Genomic DNA, 24,260 nt, shown 5'->3' with positions numbered 1-24,260 from the left:
GATTTCTGTTATTTTGAGGATTATTATTTCAAATTTTTCAACATTCTCATTCCCTCTAAGTTTTGTTGATCAGGCAGAGGAACTTGGGTGGTATAAAAAAAGCTTCTATATCTATCTTACATGGGTGGGACAGGCACTCTGGACGTAGCAGATAGAGCCAGCAGGTGCTCCTGCAGAATGCTGCTCTGCCTCTGGCACAGGGAATGCGACAAGGGATGGAAACAGGGATGAGAGCAGAGCTGTCCCACTGCAGAAAACCTAGGGAGCTCTACAGGTCATCAGAAACACCAATAATTTTTTTTTCTAGAAACATTGCAGACTTAAGGCTGAATATGAATATCCAGGTGACAGTTAGGGTGCTGGTTTACACCTTGATTTGTCTACTGCTCCTGTAGAGATGTCCTCTGTATACTGTACTTTGGTAGAATGCCATTACAATGATTTTTTTCATCATCTTGTTTGTATCAGATGCTGAAATCACATACATTAGCTTGGCAGCATGGTAATATTACAACGACAGTCCTACCAGTTGACAAATGGCAAAATACGTCTAGTTGTAAAACAGATTATTAAAAATAAAGGTAGGTGAAATAACCAAACTATCCAAAAGATAAGGGAAACTTACAGGCCTGCCAGTTGGGCCCGTAATGCCTTCTTGACCAACAGGACCAATATATCCCTGTAAAAAAGCAAAGTGATTTATTAGTCCACCACGTTTTCAAAATGAAGAAAATCCGTATGACATGTCCTGGTTTCAAGTTGCTCAGCACTCAGCACTGGCAAATATCCCAAATATCATGGAAATATTCTCTTTCTGAATACTGAACATAAATTGCTACATAATCAACAAGGTAGTTATTTTAATAATTAGTAATAGTTATGTTTGGAAAGCCCATACGCATTCTTTTATATGAGAGGTGATGCACTAAAAATAATGGAAACTTAAGTACTCTGACTACCAAAACCAAGTATTCATTGAGCTACTATCAGTATTATCTTGAACTATATTACTGCCCACAAGTGCTCTTGTAAGGCTGCCAGTAAATACTGCTAAAATGTTACTTTACTGTTCTGTTTCACTCAGAGCAAATTCTTCATTTCCAGTGTTTATCTTGTATAGGAATGTTTAGAAAAAGAAAACAGCTATTAGAACAGGCCACTAAAGCCTTTGCTCTGCATCTGGTTAACTGAACTGAGTAACTTCTGTGATGTCAATGGCAGCAGTGAGAGAAGAGCATTTTGCAGTAAGATTTCCCATGCTGCAAACTTCCTCCCTTTCCTGCTTTTCACTTGATGCTGTAAGCTGGATGCACGTTCCCAAATATGATAAAATTCTTCCACATTTTTGGAGAGTAAGAAAGTAGAATGTCCTGAAGAAGGTGTTATGAAGAACGAGCTAATGCAGACTTGTAACCCCATAGATAAAAAGGAAACATATTTAAAAGGCTACCTATTAATTCACAGTGCTTTTGAGCACTACCCTCTCTTCTGTAGGTAAAGTTTGACCCCTTTTTTTGTTTCACTGCTGGACAGTCATACAGTCAGCATTATTGCCAGTAAGAAGAAAGAGAGCATTAAACCCCCTCAGACAATGAAATGACAGTGATCAAGAGACTTGTAGATAAAATTATTGCTAAGAGTATAATTGTCAGCTGAGTGTGTTTTTCTTCCTTCAAGACTGAGAGCCCAGTTCTGCTTGTGTATCTGTATGCATACTGTAACCAGACCAGTGCGGAAGAATAGGCAAAGGGCTCCTAGTGCAGGCACAGTCAGAGAGAAAGGCTTGGCTAGAGGGCTCCAGCCTTTCCAGTAGGAAGAAGAGGATTCCCTAAATTAAAAATCCGTGCCACCTGCAAGCTATCCTGACAAGCACTTTCATGGAGTGAAACACTTACGATTTGCCCTGTTGGACCTTTTGGGCCCAGAATTCCAACTAAGCCAACGTCCCCTGCAGGACCCTGAAAATACAAAGAAGTTTAGTCAAACGTGAACATTAGTTATCAACTTGTATTAATCTCTTGTAAACAAGGGAAGTAAGATAATTTCTAAGAGCAGCAACAGTGAAAATACCAAGCTCACTGACCCAGACCATTCATCCTTGAAAGTGGAGTACATAGCTCTGCCTAAAACGTCCCAACAAGTGCAGATACATTCTGAACAAATTATTGTTAAAGCTGATTAAACCTACACTTTCCTAATATTTTCACTCTGTACATCTTAATCTTAAGATCTAACAGAAAAGAACGAACACATACTTTTGGACCTGGGAATCCTTGAAAACCCATCAAACCTTGATCTCCATCTTCTCCCTGTAATAGAGGCAGGCATCCTCACTTATTTCATATTGGTAACTCTTGGAGTAGTTGTTTTGCATCAAATGCTGTAATTACGTACAGTCCGTCCTTTCAGACCAGCATCTCCTGCTGGTCCTTGGTCACCTTGTGATCCTGGATGGCCTCTTTTACCTCGTTTTCCTGGATGACCAAGAAGCCCTTTCTCGCCCTATGAAAAGGAAGATAATACATCCTTTATTATAACTGTGAAAGTTATAAATATTAGTTTCTGGTCAGAAATGTGGAACATGCTTTCTGTCTGTTTTAAGAAATAAACATACTCTATTCATTTCATTTCCATAATTATTTCTTTCACTAAAATGAAAATATGACCTGACTGTTCCTTGACTTGATAACAAACAAAAAAAACCATACATTTCAGGCCATTTCCAGTATGGTACCTCGCCATGAAAATGCTAAAGTACACAAAATGAAATACAGAATAGGCAGGTTAGAATCAAATTAAAAAAGCAATCCCCTGAGCACGGCACAGTATAGCTGCAGAACACCATGTTGTTAGATTAAAAGTTCATGTAATTTCACATGGAAACTACGCAAGCTCATGCTAGGGAAATCCTCTCAGGACCATCAAACACACAGAAACCATGTCTAGCTCAGGAGATCACCAATCTGCAAGTAATTAGGGACTATTCACCTTCCATGACTGTTTTGCACTTATGCTATTTCTTTGGTGTTTCCTTTTAGCTCTAACAAAGACAGACTTTTGGTCTGACTCAGTACATCTGCTCTTAACATTTATTTTGCACAGTCTAGTATCCCTTTTCCCTCACCTCACCTATTCCCTGCCTTTTTCAGATTGCAATCTTTTCTGAGCAGGAGCTACCTTCCTACGGTTCATTGCCTAGACAAAGGCGTATAACCCAGACTGAGAGCACTGGCAATAAACACTACAAACAGTGAATAGAGTTTATACTAAAATATCTTCATGAAAAGAGAACAAAGACAGTATTTCCCTCTCCAGTTTTCAATTAACTTGAGGTTTTAAAAACTGCTTACCGATAAAACCACACAAAGCAGTGCATATCATCATTTGAAATGAAAAATCCTACTCCAAATGGTGGAAATTATCAGTAATGTTTCCATTCTTTGCTTCTTTTACCATTGAAATTAGTAGTTAATATTATCAGTAGAAGCTGAGGAGGGCAGCAAAATCTGCAGTTTCACCCTTCAAATACATTTTGTTATCAACTACTTGTACAATTAACAGTAGCATGGTGGTTCCACAATCACTGCATGCAGCATGAAGACTGGCCAATATCAGTAATACTTCTCTTAAACAACAAGAACCTATATGCCTACCTTTAGTCCGGGTGCTCCCATGGGCCCTGGCATGCCTGGCAATCCCTTGGGACCTCGAGCTCCAGGATAACCTGCCAGACCCGATAAGCCTGGGCTTCCCTTATTACCCTTAATGAATAAAAAGTAATTGATTACAAGCAGAAAGGCCAAACATATATTTTCATTGTATGCGAAAACAGGCATGTAACATACAATCAACTAAAGCTGCTTAATATTTTTCTGTATACATGACACATTAGAGTACATCAAAACATATGAAAAGAATGATCAGCAGTATTTCATCTGAATTTCTGTTAATTCATCAGAACCCATGATACTTAGCAACATAGCTATATGTGTTTTAACTGTGGGTTAGACTGAAGATTCTGAAGAGTCAAATTAATGCAACTTAACAAGTCACTGACTGTCAAGCAAAGCAAATGCTAAGCATGCTTAAGCAAATGTTCATATCAGTATTCATCTCAAACCTTGTTCTGTTCTAACCTAAACATATCCTGCTGTCATCTGTGATGAGAACCTTCTGAGAACCTTTGAGAGAATCAATTGTCTGTTGGAGTTGACGCATGGCATCTCCCCTACTAGCACACTCCTAAATAGGAATAGTTGCCCAGCTGGATCACCAGGTTGGGTACCAAAGACCTACAAATCCTGAGCATCTTTCTGCCCACAGAAGTTGTCAGTTTTATGGACATACCAGTGATTGCTTTCACCTTCCACAGGGAATCATACAGAATAGTTAATGAGACTTAAAACTTCACCCACACCTGCAAATTTGCATATTCAAATTAATAGTCTTTACAGCTGAAACATATTCTTTTCTAATGGTATTTTGAAACCTGCAGAACAGAGCACTAATATCTGTTACTTATAGAAGATGACTCCTTGAAATGTTTCTTGGAAGAGCGCTATGTGATATCTCTTTAGCTAGAACTCTGAGGATTCTGAGCTCAAAATAAGAAGCTCCTTCTGATAGAAACAAGATGCTAAATTCATTTACTATGGATGAGCTGAAAATGCTGTTGAGATTCATAGCACTCATTTTTCAAGAAGGGACTCTGCATCAGGAAACAAAATGAGACTCCCTTCCCACAGAAGCATGCAAAATTCAACATGTCTATTTATAAATACCAGGCATACTAATAATATTAGTACGACTATGTACACTCTGAAGATATACATATAAAACAACTTTACCACATCAAGGAAGATCAGAACAGTTGTTATGAAAACGTATGATAAACTCTAAACAATAGCAAGAATTTTGAATGAAAAATAAGTTATTGAATGCATGGAGTTAAGCCAATTGTCATGTTAAAGAACTCAAAATGGAAATTTGCCACCATCCAAATGAACATTGCTGTGATGTTGTTTAGTAGAAAGAACATAGTTATCTTACATTTCATATGATATTCTGCTAAGTATTCATAGAAATAAAAGGGTTACATGAAACATGATTTTTATATTAAATGTGATTTCCAGAACTTCTGAATATGGCTTATAGACTGATCGAATGATAAACTTACATAGCAAAAGTTGTGTTCTTTTATTCATAATGGGAAAAATCAGTTAGAAGTCTCTCTTTAGTACAGGTTATAATGCTACTACATCTAGTTAATATGAAGTAATGGAGTAACTTTTAATATGAAAGATAACATTTTGAATGAAAAGGCCAAAATATAAGAATTCTTCAGGGTGTTTCTCCTAAATCCAACTCCCCAAAAATTAAGTACTTGAAAGAGATTCAGCAGGCCATTACCTGAAACCTGAGAGGCTCAAAGAGGGTACACCTGCCCCCTATGGGCCTCTTGTTTAATCTTCTGTCAGATAGGCAAATTTATATTTATAAGAAAGAAAACAAAGAATTGGTCGAATTTTCAAGATGGCAACAGTACTGGGAATGGTTCCTTCTATTTAAACACCTTGGCTCAGAAAATCTATAAAGCAGAATGACAAGAAGAGGGGCAATGTGGAAAGCAACTTACCTTAGGGCCAGGTTTCCCTGACAGCCCAGGCTTGCCAGGATTCCCAGGAATGCCTTCTGGTCCAGGGTAGCCCACTGCTCCTTTCTGCCCTGCTGGTCCCGGTTTTCCCTTGAAACAAATTCAAATCAAATATAGCATGGTTGGCTCTCTTTAGCTTCACCATTACAGAACTACATTGCAGTCACAGTATTTCTTAAAACCTAAATAAAAACAGACCCAGTGACACAGATGGCTCTGAGTTAGCATGTTCGATTTAAATAGCTATTGGCTTAACTTTAGATGTGTTGTATTGTGGGATCTAAGCAAATTCAGCTGAAACCATGAGGCTGACTGCTCTGCATACAAGGCCTGGAAGATGGCTGAGTGTGTTGATTCTTAAACTGAAGCAAGGAAACCTGATGAAGTCATCTAAGTAACTCTAAAAGATTAACCATATGCCTTCATTTTACTAGATAGCATATATTGGATGCTTGCAAATATATTCTGTTCAAATTTGTACACATTAAAAATCCACACAAACTTCTAATGAGACAAGTTTGTGCTAACTGTTGCTATACGTGCACTGAAAAGCCTTATGTCACATTCACCAAATGAATGGTAATTTTTTTCTTTATAATAATTTCCTTTTAGAGTGACACATATGATCTTAGGGGGCTCAGAGTTCTGCAATTATCTCCGTATGAATGTATCTCAGAAATTTAAAACAATCTAGCTAGAACACGGCTCATTGTAAGAAGTATATTTAACAACTGTCTTATAGAATATGAGGAGTGTGCCATCTTAATCTCATTTCTAACTTCTGATTGCTGAAGAATCACATTCTTGGGATGTGTTTTGAGATTTCCTCTTTACTGTCTTTTCCTCCTCACTTCTCCATTTTTCTTGCCTTTTTCTTTTCCTCCATTTGCAGAACGATTATCTCTCTCCAGAGGGAAGAGCCAAATATTTACAAGAGACACAATTTGCTTGCCTTCAAAAGGCTATTCTTCCACTCTGCCCAGAAGGTACAAGCTCTGCGAAGCAGCTGCATTTCTCTGGTTGCTGACAATGTTTTGATGTGAGGGAGTAAAATATATTTACAATATGTGCTTGTGTGGTATTATTTATTAGGGGACCAAAATAGCCTTGGATGCATTTTGTTCTTGGTTATGTTTACAGAACACCTACTGCTTCCTGCTCTTTCTCTTCCCTCAGGGAGAAAGGGATGCAAGTTATTTTCTCCCCAGTTAGCTTCTCCAGAAAGAGCATTAAACATTTCAGCTCATGGCAAGTGAGAAAGAAGAAAACCTCAAGAGATACATCAGCCGTATGCATCATGGACATATGAATACAGCCTTCTCTAGGCTGCAGCTGTTCAAGGAACTGATGGGAGCCAGGAGTGAACAGTAGTACAGCTCTGTGCAACGTAACGCGATAACTTGACTATGAGCCACAAAAACAAATCACTTAATTAAGTAACTATACAAGTAGGAAGCACCTTGTTATAATAGCTGCACTTCACTTCCACGTGCTGGGTAACTGAGTGTAAATCAGGATGATGTCAGAGTTTCAAAAATCATTCTACTTTCATGGGGGCTCCTTTACGCTTCCTGGACAATGAGGCGGTTCTTTAGAGTGAGCAGACGACTTCCTGGTATGACTCTGGCATGACCCAAGTTTGGTTTTATTAATTAATATATATGTTTCATTTATCACATGAAGATTATAAAACTAAACTTTTGTTACTTACAGGAATTCCAGGTTTTCCCGCCTGACCTGTTGCTCCTTTCTTCCCTGTGGGTCCCTAAAAGTTACAAACACTGGTGAACTGACAAGTGTTATAAACCCAATCCCCTAAGAAGAGCTGAGAATCGTTTTCCCCTCTAGAACAAATGTTCACATTGCCTGGCTTTGGACCAGATCATTTCCACTTCAGGAGACAGCAGAAGGTTTTTCAACAAGTTAATACATTTTCTGGTAGAAAACCACACCACTGTAAGGAAGTATGCTTTTACAGCACTTTCAATACCTTTCAAAAATGGAAATCATTAAAAGTTGGCAATGTAGATGCACTGACTGTATGTGGAGGAAAGTACTAGAAAACAGCATCACAAATGGGAACATTCTTTTTATCTAAAATGTAGAATAAAGATAAAATTTACATAAAACCACTCTTTTTTTGGTCTTGACTCATCTAGGAATCTGTAGTCTCAGTCAACCAAGTGATACTGACAGAAGATAGCATTCTTGTAAGTGGTTTAGTTACACAGAAGCCAAGTACCAACACGGAAAAGCTTGGAATGGGTCGGAAGGATCTGCGAATTCTGTTTGCAGCATATTCCTCATGGAATATAGATATCAAACATACCAGAAAAATTTAGGAAGTATTCATAAATTACAACATGGGCATGAATTTTATCTTAACTCTCTGACAAAACCCCTCAGACAGCAGAGATAAAAATAACATTTGTTAGCACTGATCAAGTAGAAAAGAGTTTCCAAGGTTTTCTGGATTAATTATTTTTAAGACTGCTATTAAAGGAAAAACTATGATAATTATGCTGCCATATTACATAACATGCAATAAAGTGGAAAGAATAACAGTCATTTTAAGTGTACTTTTTTTTTTTTTTTTTTTCAATTAATATGAATATGATAAAATCAGCAAAATTGTGTTCTACTCCTTAATTTAATGTCTTTTTGTTTATAAAGGCATACATAAAGTCCACCAATCAGAACAGGAACCTGTATATCTAAAGATCTCTATATTGTTTTCATTAAAATTTCTGAACACATAAACTAAACCCAGATGATTCAGCATTGCAATTTATGGGATCGGCTTTGTGAGGCTTGTTATAGCAGCACCAAGCATGCCAACGGAGTTAAGACTGTATGGATGTTTCCACTATTTCTTGTGTAAATCTTTAAGCTCTTTTGGTTTGCTCCAGGCTGCATATTGGTTCCATATTTGCCAATGGCAGTTTTAATCTGCGGGCTGTTTGCAGGACCAAGAAAATGTTCCCCAAAGGAAAGACAGAGGAATGACTGATTTTATCCTGTGCTGTGATAGTTTGTTGAAGACAATATATCTGAGCACATGGTTACAGTACATGCTGACAATGTTTACACATCACATTTTCTTTTTGTTTCTCCCTATTCCTAACCTACTGTAGATTCTTGTATTCACCCAGAAAATTTTGGAACTTTAACAATCGTCTATGGAACATTTCAGAGAAAATTTCTCATTTAAGTTGCAAAAGGCAACTCAAGTTGTAAGAAATCTTCTAGCCTAAATCTTCTGGAATCTCAAAGGTCACCCTATGGTAGAATATAAAATACTTTTGGTAACTTTCAACACACCACCTAGATGAACTATTATTTCTAAAGGAAAATATTTAGTCTTTTTTCTTGACTTGTTCTGTCTTTTTACTGTACTGTTCTGTAGCAAATCCCTTATTTCCAAGTCTGAGTGAAAATTCAGCGCAGTGCAGTACAGGGAGGCTTCATTTACAAACCAGAGCAGTAAAATCCTGGGTGTTTTTCAGAGCTAGTTTGTCACAAGGAACTCTATTTAAGGGTATAATTGAATATCACTCAAATTTTTCCAAAAAAGCCTCTCATAATGCTTTCTATTACCCCAAAGTAAAACCACTTATCTATCAAATTACACATATATACTAAGATCATTACACAATTTTCCATTCTATATTTTTATTGTCCCTGTAGGTATGAAAAGGAAAACCAAACACTGAATTTCAACCTTATATAACAGTAAAACAAAAACCAAACCAAAACCAACCAAACAAAACCAAAGAAACAAAAAATCAAAATGATTTCCATGCTGCTCTGTCAGTCATTTACAAAACTTTCCAACAAGCTTAATGTTTGGAAAAACTAGCCCAATAGTTTCAAAAGAGAATTTGAGTATGAAAACCAATTATTTTCAGGGAAAGGCAAAATGCCACTAATATATACTGTCATACAAATGCCAAGACACTACACACGCATCTTAGATGAGCTAAACTGTGCCTGCAAGAGAGAACACTGTGATCCACGTGCAGGTGGCTACTGCCAGCTGTAGAAGCAACCACAAAAACTGTTGGAGCTTCAGTGAGCAGTGGGTACTGCTCTGTTCCCACTTCAGACTGTGTGACTCAAATGTATTGCTTGGGGATGTAAAATAGTACAAAAAGAACCTTCATTTAAGTAATCAGCAAAAATTCAGCCTAAATCTACAAAACAGCTTGCATCTATATTTGAGATGATTTGAAACCTAAATATCTTTAGTATAGCGATGCCCAGCAAGCACACAGATTTCTTACAAAAGGCTGTAGCAAATCTGTCTAGAGCATCATTCAAATCACAGTGGCAGACAATGATAAGAATTTAAGCAGAATTCAACTCAAACGTGCTGGTTCAAGTTGTTGAAGATTTCACAGGATGTGCAACTTGAGAACAGGTGATGGAGAGCCCTAATTTTCTTGTAAAACTGGAATATGAAAACAAATACTACATCTTTAAGAATATCCATCAGAAATCATGTTTTACTCTTGAAACAAGTCTTATCTATCAAAACCCTACACTTTCTTCTTTTCCAAGGATAGTCAGTGAACAGTAAAAACAGACAAACTCCAATTAAGTGCACTGTTTCTTTACTTTTTTCTACTTACTTCTGAACCTCTTTCTCCTTTTGGTCCTTGCTCCCCAAATCCACCTGGCTCTCCCTTTGGAAAGAACATATATTAAACAAATAACTAACAACGTATCACAGAAATGCAGAATAAAATGTAATTTCAACGATCAGCAGAGAAACCTCATTGTTTACAATACTTACTGGAGGCCCCTGCTGTCCAATTGGTCCTCTAAGCCCTGGAAGGCCTATGTGACCCTGGGAAGCAGAAAATATAATATATTGCAATATAAATAACTCAGGATGTCATGCTCCGTGAGCTACAGACTTCCTTCGAAAGCCAATCTTGGGAGGTGCTGAGTGGCCTCAGCTTCACTGACTTCACCTGGATAAAGTATGCTCAGCTCTCCTGACACCAGACCTTAGGGACCTTTTCTTCTTTAAACTCTCTACTCCAAACTCACTGCAAGAGGGAAATATATGTTTTAAACATTCCTGCACTTTTCTGTGCACAGACTATATTTGGTTCACTGATTTATTAGTGTGTCTATCTGCACTGTCTGTGTAACTTGAACAGGATACTCCCTGTCAAGGAGTCTCTTCTGTTTTTCAACAAACAGAATGAGTTACCAGCCATTTGTATTTGCTGAAAGACTGAATACAATTAATGAATGATTATTAGGATTAGATTTGCAAAGCAATAGCACTTACATTTCAAATAAAAATGTTAATTGATTCTGTCTTACAGAATCATTTAGGTTGGAAGGGACCTTTTGAGATCATTTAGAGCAACTAAGCTTAAGCAGGGCCATCAGTCTGTCCAGGACCATGCCCATGGGGGTGTTAATGATCTTCAAGGATGGGCACTCCAAAACCTCTCTCTGGGCTACCTGTTCCAGTACTCAGGTACACTCACGGTTTAAAAAAAAAAAAAAGTGTTTTCTGGTGTTCAAATGGAATATTTCATGTCTCTCAATGCGTGCCTTTTGCTTGTCACTGTATACTACTGAGACGTGTCTGGTTCCTTCATCCTCATTCCTTCCCATCAGGCATTTATACACATTAAGATCCCCTGCCTGAGCCCTCCCTTCCTCCAGTCTAAAGAGTCCCTGCTCTCCTAGACTCTCTTCACATGATAGGTGCTCCAATCTATACTAAGAACTCATCAGTGCAGTGAGACACCAGCAAGTGCATCTTAGCATACTTGCATATACTAAAGCATACTTTACATTACCACATGTATGCACAGCACACCATGTTCAAATACAAAGAATTAAAAAGCAAGAGGTACTACCTTGTAGCCCGCATCACCAGATTCTCCTCTATCTCCACGTTCTCCACTAGGCCCCTGGAGAGAAAAACAAAGAGCACAATGTAACAGCTGGACTGAAAAACTGCTGCAGAGAAGTGAAAAAAGAAAGCTGGGATTTCTCTCAAAACAGACAGACCAACAAGAGTGACTTGAGGATTACTAATATTAAAGTTAGCTTGTCTAAAGGAATAAACATGATTTTTTTCTAAACAAAATGCATTACAGTCAGGCAGGAGACACTTTCTAAAATATTTTGCAACTGAAGACCAGAAGCTAAAAGATGAATCTTGTATGGGGAAAAATGAAATAGGAATATTGGCCTCAGTAGAAGTTCTCCAGGTTTACACCCATATATATACGGTATCAGAATTAAGACTCTGTGAATGACCAGACTTTATTTTCAAGGCATGTGAGGAAAACTCTCTTATGGCTTTCATAAGAAAAATGGTGGAATAAGGAATCATGCCCACAGAAAGTAAGAACGGCCAAGACTTTCAAAAAGACATCCAGCCGCTCATTAGATGAAATAAGGACTGTCTTTTTCTTCCTATGTCTGAAGTAAAAGCACATAGTGAAAAATTGGCCCGGCATCACTAACTGCAGCGCATCTTTATGGTTCGGAAATGAATAGATCAGCCGCATCTACTGCATATCCACCAATAGATACTATTACGCAACTGCTTCTATACTCTCCAAGGTTTTGGCAAGTTCATGGCATGTTTCCTAAAAGGAATCTGCAAAGGGCAAGGCCCTGCTTGCAATGTTTGAACAGTCAGCATAGCAGAGTCAGCTCACCTACAACAGAACTGGCTGGAGTCTTTTCTCTCATGCCTTTCCCTAATTAAGTTAAGAACCTAGTCCAGACTGTCTCCAGTTACATCGGTGTCTTATAGTCCCTGCTTTTTGGGGAGGTGAGGTACAAATACTAAGGCCAATCTGAAGAGGAGTAGGCTGTACAAGCACTACTTTCTGGCACAAAGCCTGAACATTAAATGCTTTTAATAAGATTTTGAGATTGCATTTGTTTTTTGGACATGCTCATAATTGCATAGAAATTAAGTAAGCAGAAAGGTTACAAAATGAAGCTAAAACAGCTAAATTAGCTTTGTAGTGATAACGAAGTAAGTCAAAATATATTTCTGGTTAGTAAAGCAATTAGGTATTATTCAGTATAAACATAGAGGATAAAAATTCTGTTCCAAAACCTGCCAGTCTAGGCACAGAATGATGGCATTAGTGTAATTCAACATTAGGCACATACTCTTAAAGCAGGAAAGAGCATATAATTGCATTTTTCAGAGAGAGATTACTGATTAAAGGACCATCCCTCTACAGTTTTGTACAAGGGGGTACTGACTCCTTAGACAGTGATAAGAAGTTTCAGAAAGAGCCTGCGTTGTCTCTTGTATTGAGGTACCAATATAATTTTTCTGAGAAATAAAGACCTACTGGTTCACCTATGGGCCCAGGTGGTCCAAGCACTGTATTGTCTTCGCCTGGGTAACCCTAGAATAAACATATGGATTAAACAGTGCATATATGTTTAAATATTAGTAATACACCACAAAGCATACTGTGTAGATGCTACTAGTGAATGTGATGCCTATGTTTTTAATACAGTGGAAGTGGTAACTCCATTTCAACATGCACCATTTGTTTTAGGAAATAAATATAGGACTAAAAAAAAGTAGTATTTGTTCTACTTTTAAATGCGGCTATTAAAAATAATACTAGTATTAGAACAAAGTCTACATAATCATTTATTAGGAATGGAGAAACAGCGTATTTGACAAGAGTAAAAAAACAAAATTTCTTCTACTGTCTTGAGATATATACTTAATACAGGTAAACAAGTGTCCAGAAAACTCCAACGATCAGCATAAACAGGATCATTCTGTTTTTAATTTTAAATATGAAACAGCCATCATCCAAGTAATCCAAATAATAGACAACACAATTACATATTCTAGATGATATTTGCCAATACATTTAATGCAGAGGCACGTATTTTGAATATGATTACCAGTTTCAAAAGTGCATCAAACTGAAATTTCAGAGGCAACTAAGCAAGTTAGACTCCTACCTCCCAACAATTCAGTTTTCAGGTAGTGTTTATGAAGATTTTCTCAGAAGCTATTTAGAAAATCCTCACTAACTGCCTATTAGCAGTATTCATTGCAAAACTGGCCCTAATGTAAGAATAGGTTTGTCAGGCACAACTCTAAATTAATCTTCCTGAAGGGAATCCCTGTACCTCCTTGGGGCTACACAGACTTCACTCAGCATATAAATTTGCTTGCAGGACTTGGAGCTTAAAAGAACAGTAGTGAATTTGACACTGAAATAGCAACATTGAGGCAATATCCTGCCCCTAACATTGTATATTAAGCATAGAGCTTTGACCATCATAGTTGAACTTTCAGCAAAATCCATGGCAGTACTCACAGGTTTAAAGTTAAGTGAATACTTGGCAGTTCCCACGCTGATTATTTCTGTCAGTAGCGTTTACTGAGGGCAGTGGTGCTATCTGATAGAATTACACATTTTTTACACTGGGTACCTTGTGTTTTAAAGCCTCAGACATTTAACTGCAGTTCAGAACTTTGCATCCGAATGATCGGTTTCCACAGTTCGTATTTCTTTTCATGTTCTCTCACAATACTAATAAAAACTCCAAATGGTGGCTTTGCTGCATGCTGAGGAAAACAGTGAGCTTACAGTAATATTTCTTTTCTTTATGATTACTCAAACGATAGAAAAGAATAATCCAACTTCATACCTTCTCTCCTTTGGGTCCTGGGGGCCCTGAAGGCCCTGGAGGACCTTGGTGGCCCTAAAGAAGAAAACAAAGCAAAAATTAGTTCCAACACAAATAATTACAGAAAGAATTCATTTTTTAGATGCTTGTTGTCATTATGTTTTGCTGCTTGCAAAATTAATGGGCACAGGCAGAAAAATTATTCTGTGCAGGAAAACCTATGTGCACAGTTAGAAACCGAAGGTTCTGGAAGGGCTTGATATAAGTGAGGGGAGCTGGGCTGGTTCTCACTTCAGGGTTAGGGCCACAGTTGGACATTTCTGTTTGGAGTAGAAATGGCAGTCTGGTCTGTAAGAGCAGGACTCAATCCATCTACAGCGATCATTGGAGAACAGTAATTATTTTTCAGTGAAAGTCACAACATTTTTATGCCCTTCAAGTAACCTCATTCAATCATTGGTTTTGTTACTGAAAGGGAAACTGCCTGGCCAGACAGTAAACAGAGGTGGTGGTTTGCTGAATCCTCTTTATAATGAATAGCTGTAGTAATTTTATAGGAACTTCATTAACAAATAGAGTGGGATGCACTGGACAAACAATAGTTTCAAATCTGAGAGAAAAAAAACTGCTGGTGAACTCACAAAAAAACAAGTCACCACTGCTTAAGGCTAATGCTTTTAAGTAGGCAATCACGTGTGACATAAAAGTATGTATCTGAAATGCAATACATTTGTGTATTCTAGATACGGATGATATTTGAAATTCTTTAGAGCACCAGAGTTACACAGGAATGTGTGTGTACATGAATTCATTAAAAAAAACTCACCCCATAACCTGGAATTCCTAATTCTCCTTCTGGTCCCATTCCTCCTAGATGTCCCTATTAAAAGCAATAAATCAGTGATAGAAAAATTAGTTCTCTTTTAAAATGTTACAACAACACATACTTCATAAAGTAATCACTTGGAAAAATCTTCAGATATTGAGATTTGAGAACCACAGATTACTTCCTTGTTACTTCCAACTTCATTCGTTAAAGAATACTGGACTTTTCCTTGTGCTGTGGAAATGATGGTCAAAATTTCAGTCCTAACAAAATAGTTCAAGTCCTTCTCTTGAAAATTAGGCAGTTACTTTAGTTCTAAACTTCATGTGTTGTGGGAAACAATGCTGCATTCAGTGGTTACGGTATTGGACCTTGGAGCTGTGAGGTGGGCAAATTGCCTCAGTTGCATGGAGGGTGCATTTGTTTTTGCATCTGCTATCACACAGTGTGAAGCAAGCTTAGAGAGCTTGTGATGAGAGAAGTTCATGAAGTTAATGAAAATACCCTTAAATCAGTTAACTTTGCCAGACTCCCATTCAATAGGACGAGCAGTTCTCAACTGAAATGCTTTGTTTCAGCCATGACTAAGGCTTTCTTTATGTAATAGCAAACCCCACAATTTCTTTTCTTGGAACTAGAAAGGTTTAAGGAACAGCAACATCAGTGAAGTTATATCTGGATTGTGGGGCATGTGTACTCTATGGCAAGCCCTGCCATCCTGCTCCTCTGATTGCCAGATTAGAAACACGACCAGAGCATGAGATGACTTCCTGAAGGTCCATGAATTTCTGCCTGGAAAGGTGCATAGGTCTCATGCTAACACTGAAAGGCCAGGGCACACATCGGTACCCAGGGGCTGAGAAGGACTTCTAGATAGTTTAAGCACTGCCTGCATCTCCATCTCCAGCTGGTGATATTTGTACATGCTACACCTGTGACTTGCCTCCTCCCATGGAGAGGCGACACTGCTAAATCATAAATATATGAGCTCTTAAATAAACATATTTTGTACAAACCGAGGGGCCCCGAGTTCCTCTTGCACCTTTGGGACCAATTCCTCCAGGTTGGCCAGAGTCACCAGCAGGTCCAATTTCTCCAGGAGGGCCAAGCTGCCCTTTTCCCCCCTATTGGTGTTATTGTATTAAAAATAATAAGAGATTGATACTATATTTAAAATGCAGTTCAAATGCCTACTGAAAGCATATAACAGCATTATTTAAGAGGATTATTATATTTACATGTCGTTTACTGTAGTTTTTAGAATGTCTGATCCCAGAACTCTGCAGTGGAAAAAAATAATTCTGATAGAGAATTTTTTTGGTTTAGCCAAAGCTTTACATTTTTGATAGCACCAGAAACTGAGTTGCACATTTTGATCCAAATTTAAATTTCCTGAGGTCTCAGAAGTTATCAAATGCAGAACAATGACAATTCTAATTGCTATGGCTAACAAGAAAACAATTAGCTTGAAGTGTGATGGAAAATAGGTATAGATTTAGTTCACTTTATCGTTAGATTGCAGTATGAAACTATCAACACATAAAACCTGATGTCTTTTACTGTGCTGACTGGCTCTCACAGTGTCAAGGGATTGAATGGAATTATTTTGTAATGTAAATTTCAGACAAAAGGAAGGGAATTTGGGAAGATGAAAAATACTACCTTCTTTCCTACACGTCCCCTTTGACCTGGATTTCCTGGTGTTCCTTCAGGACCCTGTATGTTAATTAGGGAGAGAAAAAGAAATGATTGAGAAAAGCCCTGGAAACATGTTTAAATTGTGCTCCAAATTGGATAACTAAGCAGGCTTTTGTAATACACAGAGGTGGGAGGAAAAAATCTCATTAAGTGTTGCTGTGAGAAAGTCAGTAGGACTGTTTCAAGTTACAGCAGAAATAAATGGGCATACATAAGGGATCACTTATCAAAGTACTGAAAATGCTCTGGAAATGAAGAAACAAAACAAACAAAAACCACCAACCAATAAATCTTGTCCAGACAGAAAATATTACTTTATTACTAAAGTTGCTTCAAGATAAATTCTGGATTTAGAGAAATGCAATACACAGTCAGGGGAAAATTAACAAAACTTTGGGGCTGTCAAGTGTGAAGAGCAGGGCACTGACAAAACTTGCTGCAGCAGAGAGCCCTAACTCAGTTAGTGGTGGTGCCTCCCACCACCAGCCTCCTGGTGATGGTGTAAGTGGGTGTGTTGCCTGCAGGTGAGGTGTGCATGGAGCTACAACACCGCTGCCCTCTGGGTCACTTCAAAAAATGACTCTCCCAAAGGGCTGGAAGTGCCTAGAGCTCATTGGCCTCAGGTTACCCGATAGCTCCTTGAAGGCAAGGAGGTAATTCAGCTTCAGTTTTGGGTAAGGAGAGATCTATCAATCTCTCTATAATATTATCAGAGATACTGTGGTGATGAGCCATGACAAACAGAGTTCAAACTGATTTGTGAAGTACATATGTTGCTTCATATGTATCTGTTCAAGTAAAACGTCGTATTAGTCTAATCCCCAATAGAACACCCAGACAATTGACGATAGGTAATCCATTTCCTTGTTTAAACCAGAATGGCATGATCTGTCCACACCCCTAGAATGAGGTCAAACCAGAATCATGATCTGAACACTCCCAGATGCTGGGGAAGATGAGTGAGGAGGGACTGCAGCCACCTCTGGAACGCATGGAACAGAAACGTGAAAAATACCCTGCTAACCACATCCTCCCAAACATCGAATCACCAGACCCGCCTGTCTCACTGAGGCACAGCAGCACTGTTGATTTTGTTTACTCTATACAAGTTAGTTACATACTTTGCAGATATGCCAGGGCCGAGCTGTTTTATAATTTTAATGTACAAAACATTCCAGCTTTTCCAGAATTGCCAATCCATAAAAGAAAAAAAAGTCAGGGTGACATTACTGTATGAGAAACTAAAATTGTTCTGCAGCACACTGTGAGCTACCAGCACGCTGACAGCTGAAAGCGCACTTTCTTCCTTTACTAGCAGAGTAGGTCACCCTGAAGAACCCAAGACTTAAAAAAAGCAAATTGTAACACTGAGGCTTAGAGGACAGAGAGGATAGTGCTCACAGCCCTTAACAGCTGGCCCTCCAAATTAATGTTTACTCAGACTGAATCATCACATAAGAGCTACAGTGAAGGCAGCCAGAGGACTGTGAATGAGAACATGACAATTTTTGCTAAGGGAATCTGATGTCTGAATTAGGACTACGTACTTGCTTTGGAAACTGTGCTCTAAAAGATTAGTTTACATTAAGAAGTTGTATAAAACTTCAGCAAAACAGATTATATGGATGGAGTTTAGGTGCTAGGCATTATGCCAGAACAAATAAGCAAACTGACCTAACAATGTTGACTGTGGATCCCAATGCTCATCTGCTATTCGACCTGTGCGTGTGCTGCTCTTTCTCTCCATCTGCAGTCTCTGGTTTAGTTATCTATGGCAATTGGCGATATGTTCATTTAATGATATGTTCATTTAATTCCTTTCACAGAGGCACCAAAATGAAGTTAGTTAAAGTGTCTTTTAAGAACAAAATGGAATCAAGAAATTCTTTCTTCTTTCTCTTTGCTTTTTATAGTATCTGCCTCATTACAGGGCCGTTGACAAGTGAAGAAGAGAAAGCCCACCAAAGATGTGACCTCACACCACGGCACAGAATTATCAACTGAAGTAGGGCTTCCTGGCACGACACACCTTCATTTCTGGAAGTCAGTTCCAGCATAGGATGGACAGCATCCGTAACGATGTCTTTACATCACTTTGCCAGTGTCCTGGTTTCAGTTAGGACAGAGTTAATTTTCCTCCTAGTAGCTGGCAGGGTGCTATGTTTTGGATTAGGATGAGAAGAGCGCTGATAACATGCTGATGCTTTAATTGTTGTAGAGCAATGCTTACACCAAGCCAAGGACTTTTCAGCTTCTCGCTCTGTCCTGCTAGCGAGCAGGCTAGGGATGCAGCAGGAGCTGGGAGGGGACAGACCCAGGACAGCTGACCCAAACTGGCCAAAGGGTATTCCATACCATCTGACGTCATGCTGAACAATATATAGGGGTGGCTAGCCGGGGTGGGGGGCCGGCTGCTCGGGGATATGCTGGGCATCGGTCAACGGGTGGTAAGCAATTGCATTGTGCATCACTTATTTCGTACACATTATTACTATTAATACTATTATTATTATTTTTTTTTTCCTGTCTTAATAAACTGTCTTTATCTCAACTCACAGGCTTCACTTTCCCGTTTCTCTCCCCCATCCCGGAGAGGAAGGGGGGAGGGTGAGCGAACGGCTGTGTGGTGTTTGGCTGCCAGCCGGGCTAAACCACAACAGCCAGCAATGTAGAAAGGCCACTGTTAGGAAAGACAGGCCATCCTCCAAAGGCAACTGATCAGGAAACACCAGCAGAAGTTGTTTGGACTATGTGGTATCTACTATCACGTGACACTGGTTTTAAGCCACTTTGACCTGTCTTGTATCTCTTACCAGAGAAGGCCCTATAATCCAACACTTTAAGAAATCCCATGCTGTTGGTGTCTGTGCTGCAATAATTTTCTAAATAAAGATACCTCAACATTATGGATATCACTTTTTCTAGAAATGTTATTTTTACACTTAACTTTTGTTGTTAAAGTGTATTTAAAAGAACGACAGCATGTATTTGGTGAGAACATCAGCACAAAATCTTCAACTGGAGGCAGATCTTGCATGCTTTAAGTTCTAGAGCTTTATTATTCGTAAACTGCTCAAAATGGCAGTTCTTTGTCCTGACAAACTTTTAATCTAAACTATAAACTAAATAGCCCTGGGACAGCAAACAAAGCCATTAGGTAGGGAAAGATACAAAACAATGAAACATCTTACAGCACAATTTATGGTAGGATACATTATCTCACCAATTTCTTTCGGCATTTTTAAAAATTTATAGAATGATTTAATTCTGTTAAATTGCCCACAGTCTCCAAATGAAGGTGAGGATAGAGACTAACAACAGAAGGTTGTCTGGTGGGGAGAGATCTGAAGTGAGAGTCGCCAGGCTGTGTGGTGTATGTGTCTAGGTGACAAGTGTGAGGAAATACTGTCTGCTAAGAGACCCCAGATTTAAGATGGGGAAAACACTTGTTGCTCTACCAACCCTGAAAAGCAGAACCACATAGAAAGGGGAGACAAACTAGTTTAAAGACAGTAATCTTTAATGCAATAGCAAAACAGAAAATAAAAAATAAAAGTAAGCTAAATTAAAAAGAAAAGAATCACAAAAAGCCCACTTAAAGTTGAAAACACTTACAGGAACACCCATTATGCCAGGCTCACCAGGGGGTCCGACAATTCCGGGTATCCCCATCTCTCCTTTTTCACCAGCTTCTCCAAGTAGGCCCTGTTCTCCAGGGTCTCCCTAAAGGGTAGCAAAAATAAATAAATAAATAAAATTAATCAAGTTACTGTTCCAAAATTAATTATTCTTGAGAAAAGTGAATTCAAAATCTTCAGGTTTGACCATAAAAAAAACCAACCAACCAACCAAACAAAAACACTGAAAAACCACCACACTAAAACTGACAGGAATTTTTCCAGTCAAATTCAGATCAGGCTCCAAGTTAGGGTAAAGCCCTTTCTATCTCATTCATTCACTCCTTCTACAGCCAGATTTTGCTTCATCCATCTCCATCTACCTTGAGGATGTGACGTCCCCTGTCCTTGCACCTGACACAGTCCCTGGCATAGCATTGATCTGAGAGAGGACATGGAGCAAATTTGGGCTTGCTCTGTCCAGCATGATGGTCCTAAAGGAAATAAGATGTACTCAGTTCTTCAGTTTGCATTTCTCTGTCAAGCCATTCAACTTTGTTGAGCTTGCAGAGCAGGTCTGTGCCTAAAAGGCACAGGAAAACCTATAATATATAGGGCCTCCTATGTTAAAACTAAACTTACTCAACTGGGCTCTGGTGAACTTGTGAAACAGAGAGGGGGGAGCAAAAAGATATTTTGGTCTTTAAATTAATATGACTGCTTTACATCTGCCATAAAAACTTAATGTACCTTTGGACCATCTTTTCCTTGAACACCATCTTCTCCTGGAGGTCCTGGTTCACCCTTGCAGAAATGAACAATTGAAAACAAAGTTATTGCCACTAACAGAACTTCTCCAGATAAAAGTATTGCCTTGGAAGAACTCAGACTGGTCTTACATATGCTTGTTATCTTTTTGGACTTTCTGAACTTTGGACTACTTTTATGTTGCTGTGATAATTTGTCTTCATTTTTCACAGATTTACAGTGACAGTTACAGCCCTGTGAACCTGGAACACCGGAACATGTAGAAGACAATCTACATTAGAAAATTGAGGCAATACTATGCTCATGTAACAACACTGAAGATTTGAACAGTGGCACTGAGATTGCTTAGTTTCAGAGTACATGACATGTAATTACAGTAACCTCAAAAATACATCTATTCTGTTCCATTTTATGGAAGTTTATGTGGATAACTACTATATTGGTATGTTCAGTGACTTGGTTTAGGGCCATGAAAAACTCATCATTTACCAACAGTACTATCTACTATGACATTTTAGAATATTTGCGTTTCTCAGGGCCTGATATTCAAAGACAGTGGCGACTTGCAACTTTTGATTCAGATAGTAAAACAGCAAATACAAGCTGTCCTATACAAATAACACGGTGTTTCAGGCATAGAAGTATCGTAAGTCCAGAGCTTCTATTGTGTACTAGTACCAGGTTTTACTGTTCTGCCAGGGCTGGCAAATTGTGGAATGTACCTTGCTAGAGATTTTGGGCAGGAGAAAAAGATAACAGCAAGGAACTAACAGAACAAGAGAGTTGCTCAATGGTAAGGCTCAAATCTAAAAGGATACGGTTTATGCTCTTTTACAAGTGCCCCGAATAAAACCTGTCTCTAGCATTTTAAAAGCTTTTATCATCCTTCAAAGGTAGGCAACTGTCACATGAAAGAGGTAACACATGCAGAAAGAATAAGCAGGCGCACAAGTGTTTGGTAAAACTAGTTGCTGAATGAGCTATCCACAGCACCAGAAGCAAATCAGCTGCATGAGCCAGTGGTACAGAGGGATAGCTTGCTCTGCTGGGACTATAATGTTCCCATTATTTCACCCAGACTGGGTATCTGTACACAGCAGTATTCTGTGCTGTTATCTTAACAGCTGGGCTAGACACCCTTGGATTTAGTTTCCTGCTCAAACCACTTATTCATGGGTCTCTGTGACATGAGACACTTAGAAAAATTTCACGTTCACAATCAATACTCTTTTTAACTTGTCAGGGCATTACAACATTCTTTTAAAATCTTCTGACAAATCAAGGTTTTCTGACTTGCATTTCTGACACATTTGTAACATACTTTTCTTTCTGGAAAAGATTTACCCAGAGCTCACCCTTAAACCTTGGTCGCCTGGTTCTCCAACCTTCCCAGCAGGTCCAGTGTCTCCCTGGAATATCACAAGAAAATTAAATCTTGAAGTTGATATTTCTAACAATGATGGGGTTTACAGATAATGCAATCATCATGACAATACTGCTTAATGGCTCACATACTGTATCGCTATCTACTTGGCTAATAAGTCAGATCACTCTGATTTCCTTTTTTTTTTGGAAACTGAAAAATTTAAAAAGCCCAAGAGAATATTTTCAACATTTACCTTTGTGCCTGGTTCTCCTTGTGGTCCAGGTTCTCCTTCAGGGCCAGGAGGTCCCTGCATGGTACAAGAGCTATTGTTACACATGATCATCAATAATAATTTTGCTACTACCAAATAACACAGACAAAATACAAGCAAAAATATGACATGAGACACTTAGAGAACTGCATGTCTGAAAAATAAAAATAAGAGAAAACTATTGCTTGGTCTTACTAGAGACTGACAGGAGAGTATAGAGGCATTCAGAACTGTACCATCGAGCGGTAATATACTGAAGACTCAGCAATACCACTAAGCATTTACCTTTCATCATAAATTGCTAGCAAGCTAAGCAATAATCTACCTTTTGGAAATCTTACTGACTACTCCATCACTGTTTAGGCTTGGAGTTAAGTAAATACAGACATTGGAAAACAAATATACAGGTCTTCAGCTTTCAAAGGGTTAATGGTAGCAGATTACTTCTTGTAGAGTTTACATTTAAACCTTTTTCTGATTTGGTTTTTAACAGGCTGTCAGAAGACTGGGTTCTGGGTGACGGAGGCAGTGCGTTTCTTTGAAGAAGCCAAATTCCTTTTGTTCTAAGCGAGCTCATCCTTCAGCTACTTCATTGCAAATGTGGCTAATACGTTATGTCATACTTCTTTCAAAGAGATATTAAAAACAAAACAAAAAATAGAAGCAAGTTAGGAAGAAGACAGCCTGCAGCTGCTTTTCTTCATCTACCATTTGCAGGACATATGATTAATACCATTCCAGTTGCAAACCCCCCATCTTGGATAAGCTGTCTAACTGCAAGGAGAGTGTTTCTTCTTCCCACCACGAGTTGTTTACTACAGATGTTGTGAATGCATGCCTGACAACAGCTCACAACAGAAAGAGGTACTTGTTTCAGACATTATTGCTTTGCAAAAGCTTTAAGAGAGACTCTCTGCAGCTCATGGTATTTAAGTCAGCTACATGTAATCCAAAAAATAATTTCTGAACACATTGTCTAGGCATATTCTGTTGCTCTAGTGTTTGTAATTAGTATATAGATGATTAAAAACTCACCTCCAAACCCATTTCTCCAATAGTGCCAACATCCCCTGGTTGTCCTCTTGGACCCTGCCATTAAACAAAATTTTGGCTGCATCATTCAGTTAACGTTAAATTATGTTGTACAGCCTTGACTTTGTCTCTTCAGAACTCTACCAACTGGCATAAAGAAACATACTTCATTGTCTTTCCTCCTGAATCCCACAGTGTATGCAAGTACCATGAAAGCATACAGTACCAAAGACCTCATTGCCAGTCCTGACACAGTGAAATAACACATTTCACACCAAAATAACAGATTTCCAAGAATAACACAGATGTCTCTTCTTATAGACCAAAAGTAAACTGTTATCTGAACTAAGCTCTCCTCTTGATTAACT

At 38.5% G+C, this 24,260-nt stretch overlaps 1 protein-coding gene across 1 annotated transcript in view; it reads right to left on the bottom strand.

Moving 5' to 3' along the window:
- Window positions 1–24,260, bottom strand: part of COL24A1 (collagen type XXIV alpha 1 chain) — a 135,103-nt gene that overhangs the window by 13,807 nt on the left and 97,036 nt on the right. Inside the window, exons 33-52 of the mRNA XM_035537455.1 lie at window positions 23,896–23,949; window positions 22,843–22,896; window positions 22,579–22,632; window positions 21,206–21,259; window positions 20,454–20,561; window positions 16,803–16,856; window positions 16,157–16,264; window positions 15,141–15,194; window positions 14,336–14,389; window positions 13,006–13,062; window positions 11,539–11,592; window positions 10,449–10,502; window positions 10,285–10,338; window positions 7,365–7,418; window positions 5,636–5,743; window positions 3,654–3,761; window positions 2,395–2,502; window positions 2,256–2,309; window positions 1,896–1,958; window positions 626–679 (exon numbers count right to left, since the gene is read on the bottom strand). Coding sequence (XP_035393348.1) covers window positions 626–679; window positions 1,896–1,958; window positions 2,256–2,309; window positions 2,395–2,502; window positions 3,654–3,761; window positions 5,636–5,743; window positions 7,365–7,418; window positions 10,285–10,338; window positions 10,449–10,502; window positions 11,539–11,592; window positions 13,006–13,062; window positions 14,336–14,389; window positions 15,141–15,194; window positions 16,157–16,264; window positions 16,803–16,856; window positions 20,454–20,561; window positions 21,206–21,259; window positions 22,579–22,632; window positions 22,843–22,896; window positions 23,896–23,949 — 1,362 coding nt within the window. The remainder of the gene's footprint in view (window positions 1–625; window positions 680–1,895; window positions 1,959–2,255; window positions 2,310–2,394; window positions 2,503–3,653; window positions 3,762–5,635; window positions 5,744–7,364; window positions 7,419–10,284; window positions 10,339–10,448; window positions 10,503–11,538; window positions 11,593–13,005; window positions 13,063–14,335; window positions 14,390–15,140; window positions 15,195–16,156; window positions 16,265–16,802; window positions 16,857–20,453; window positions 20,562–21,205; window positions 21,260–22,578; window positions 22,633–22,842; window positions 22,897–23,895; window positions 23,950–24,260) is intronic.

The sequence above is a fragment of the Cygnus atratus genome, chromosome 8 (genome assembly GCF_013377495.2).
Source record: "Cygnus atratus isolate AKBS03 ecotype Queensland, Australia chromosome 8, CAtr_DNAZoo_HiC_assembly, whole genome shotgun sequence".
Classification (NCBI taxonomy): domain Eukaryota; kingdom Metazoa; phylum Chordata; class Aves; order Anseriformes; family Anatidae; genus Cygnus; species Cygnus atratus.
This window is presented reverse-complemented; position numbering and strand designations above follow the sequence as displayed.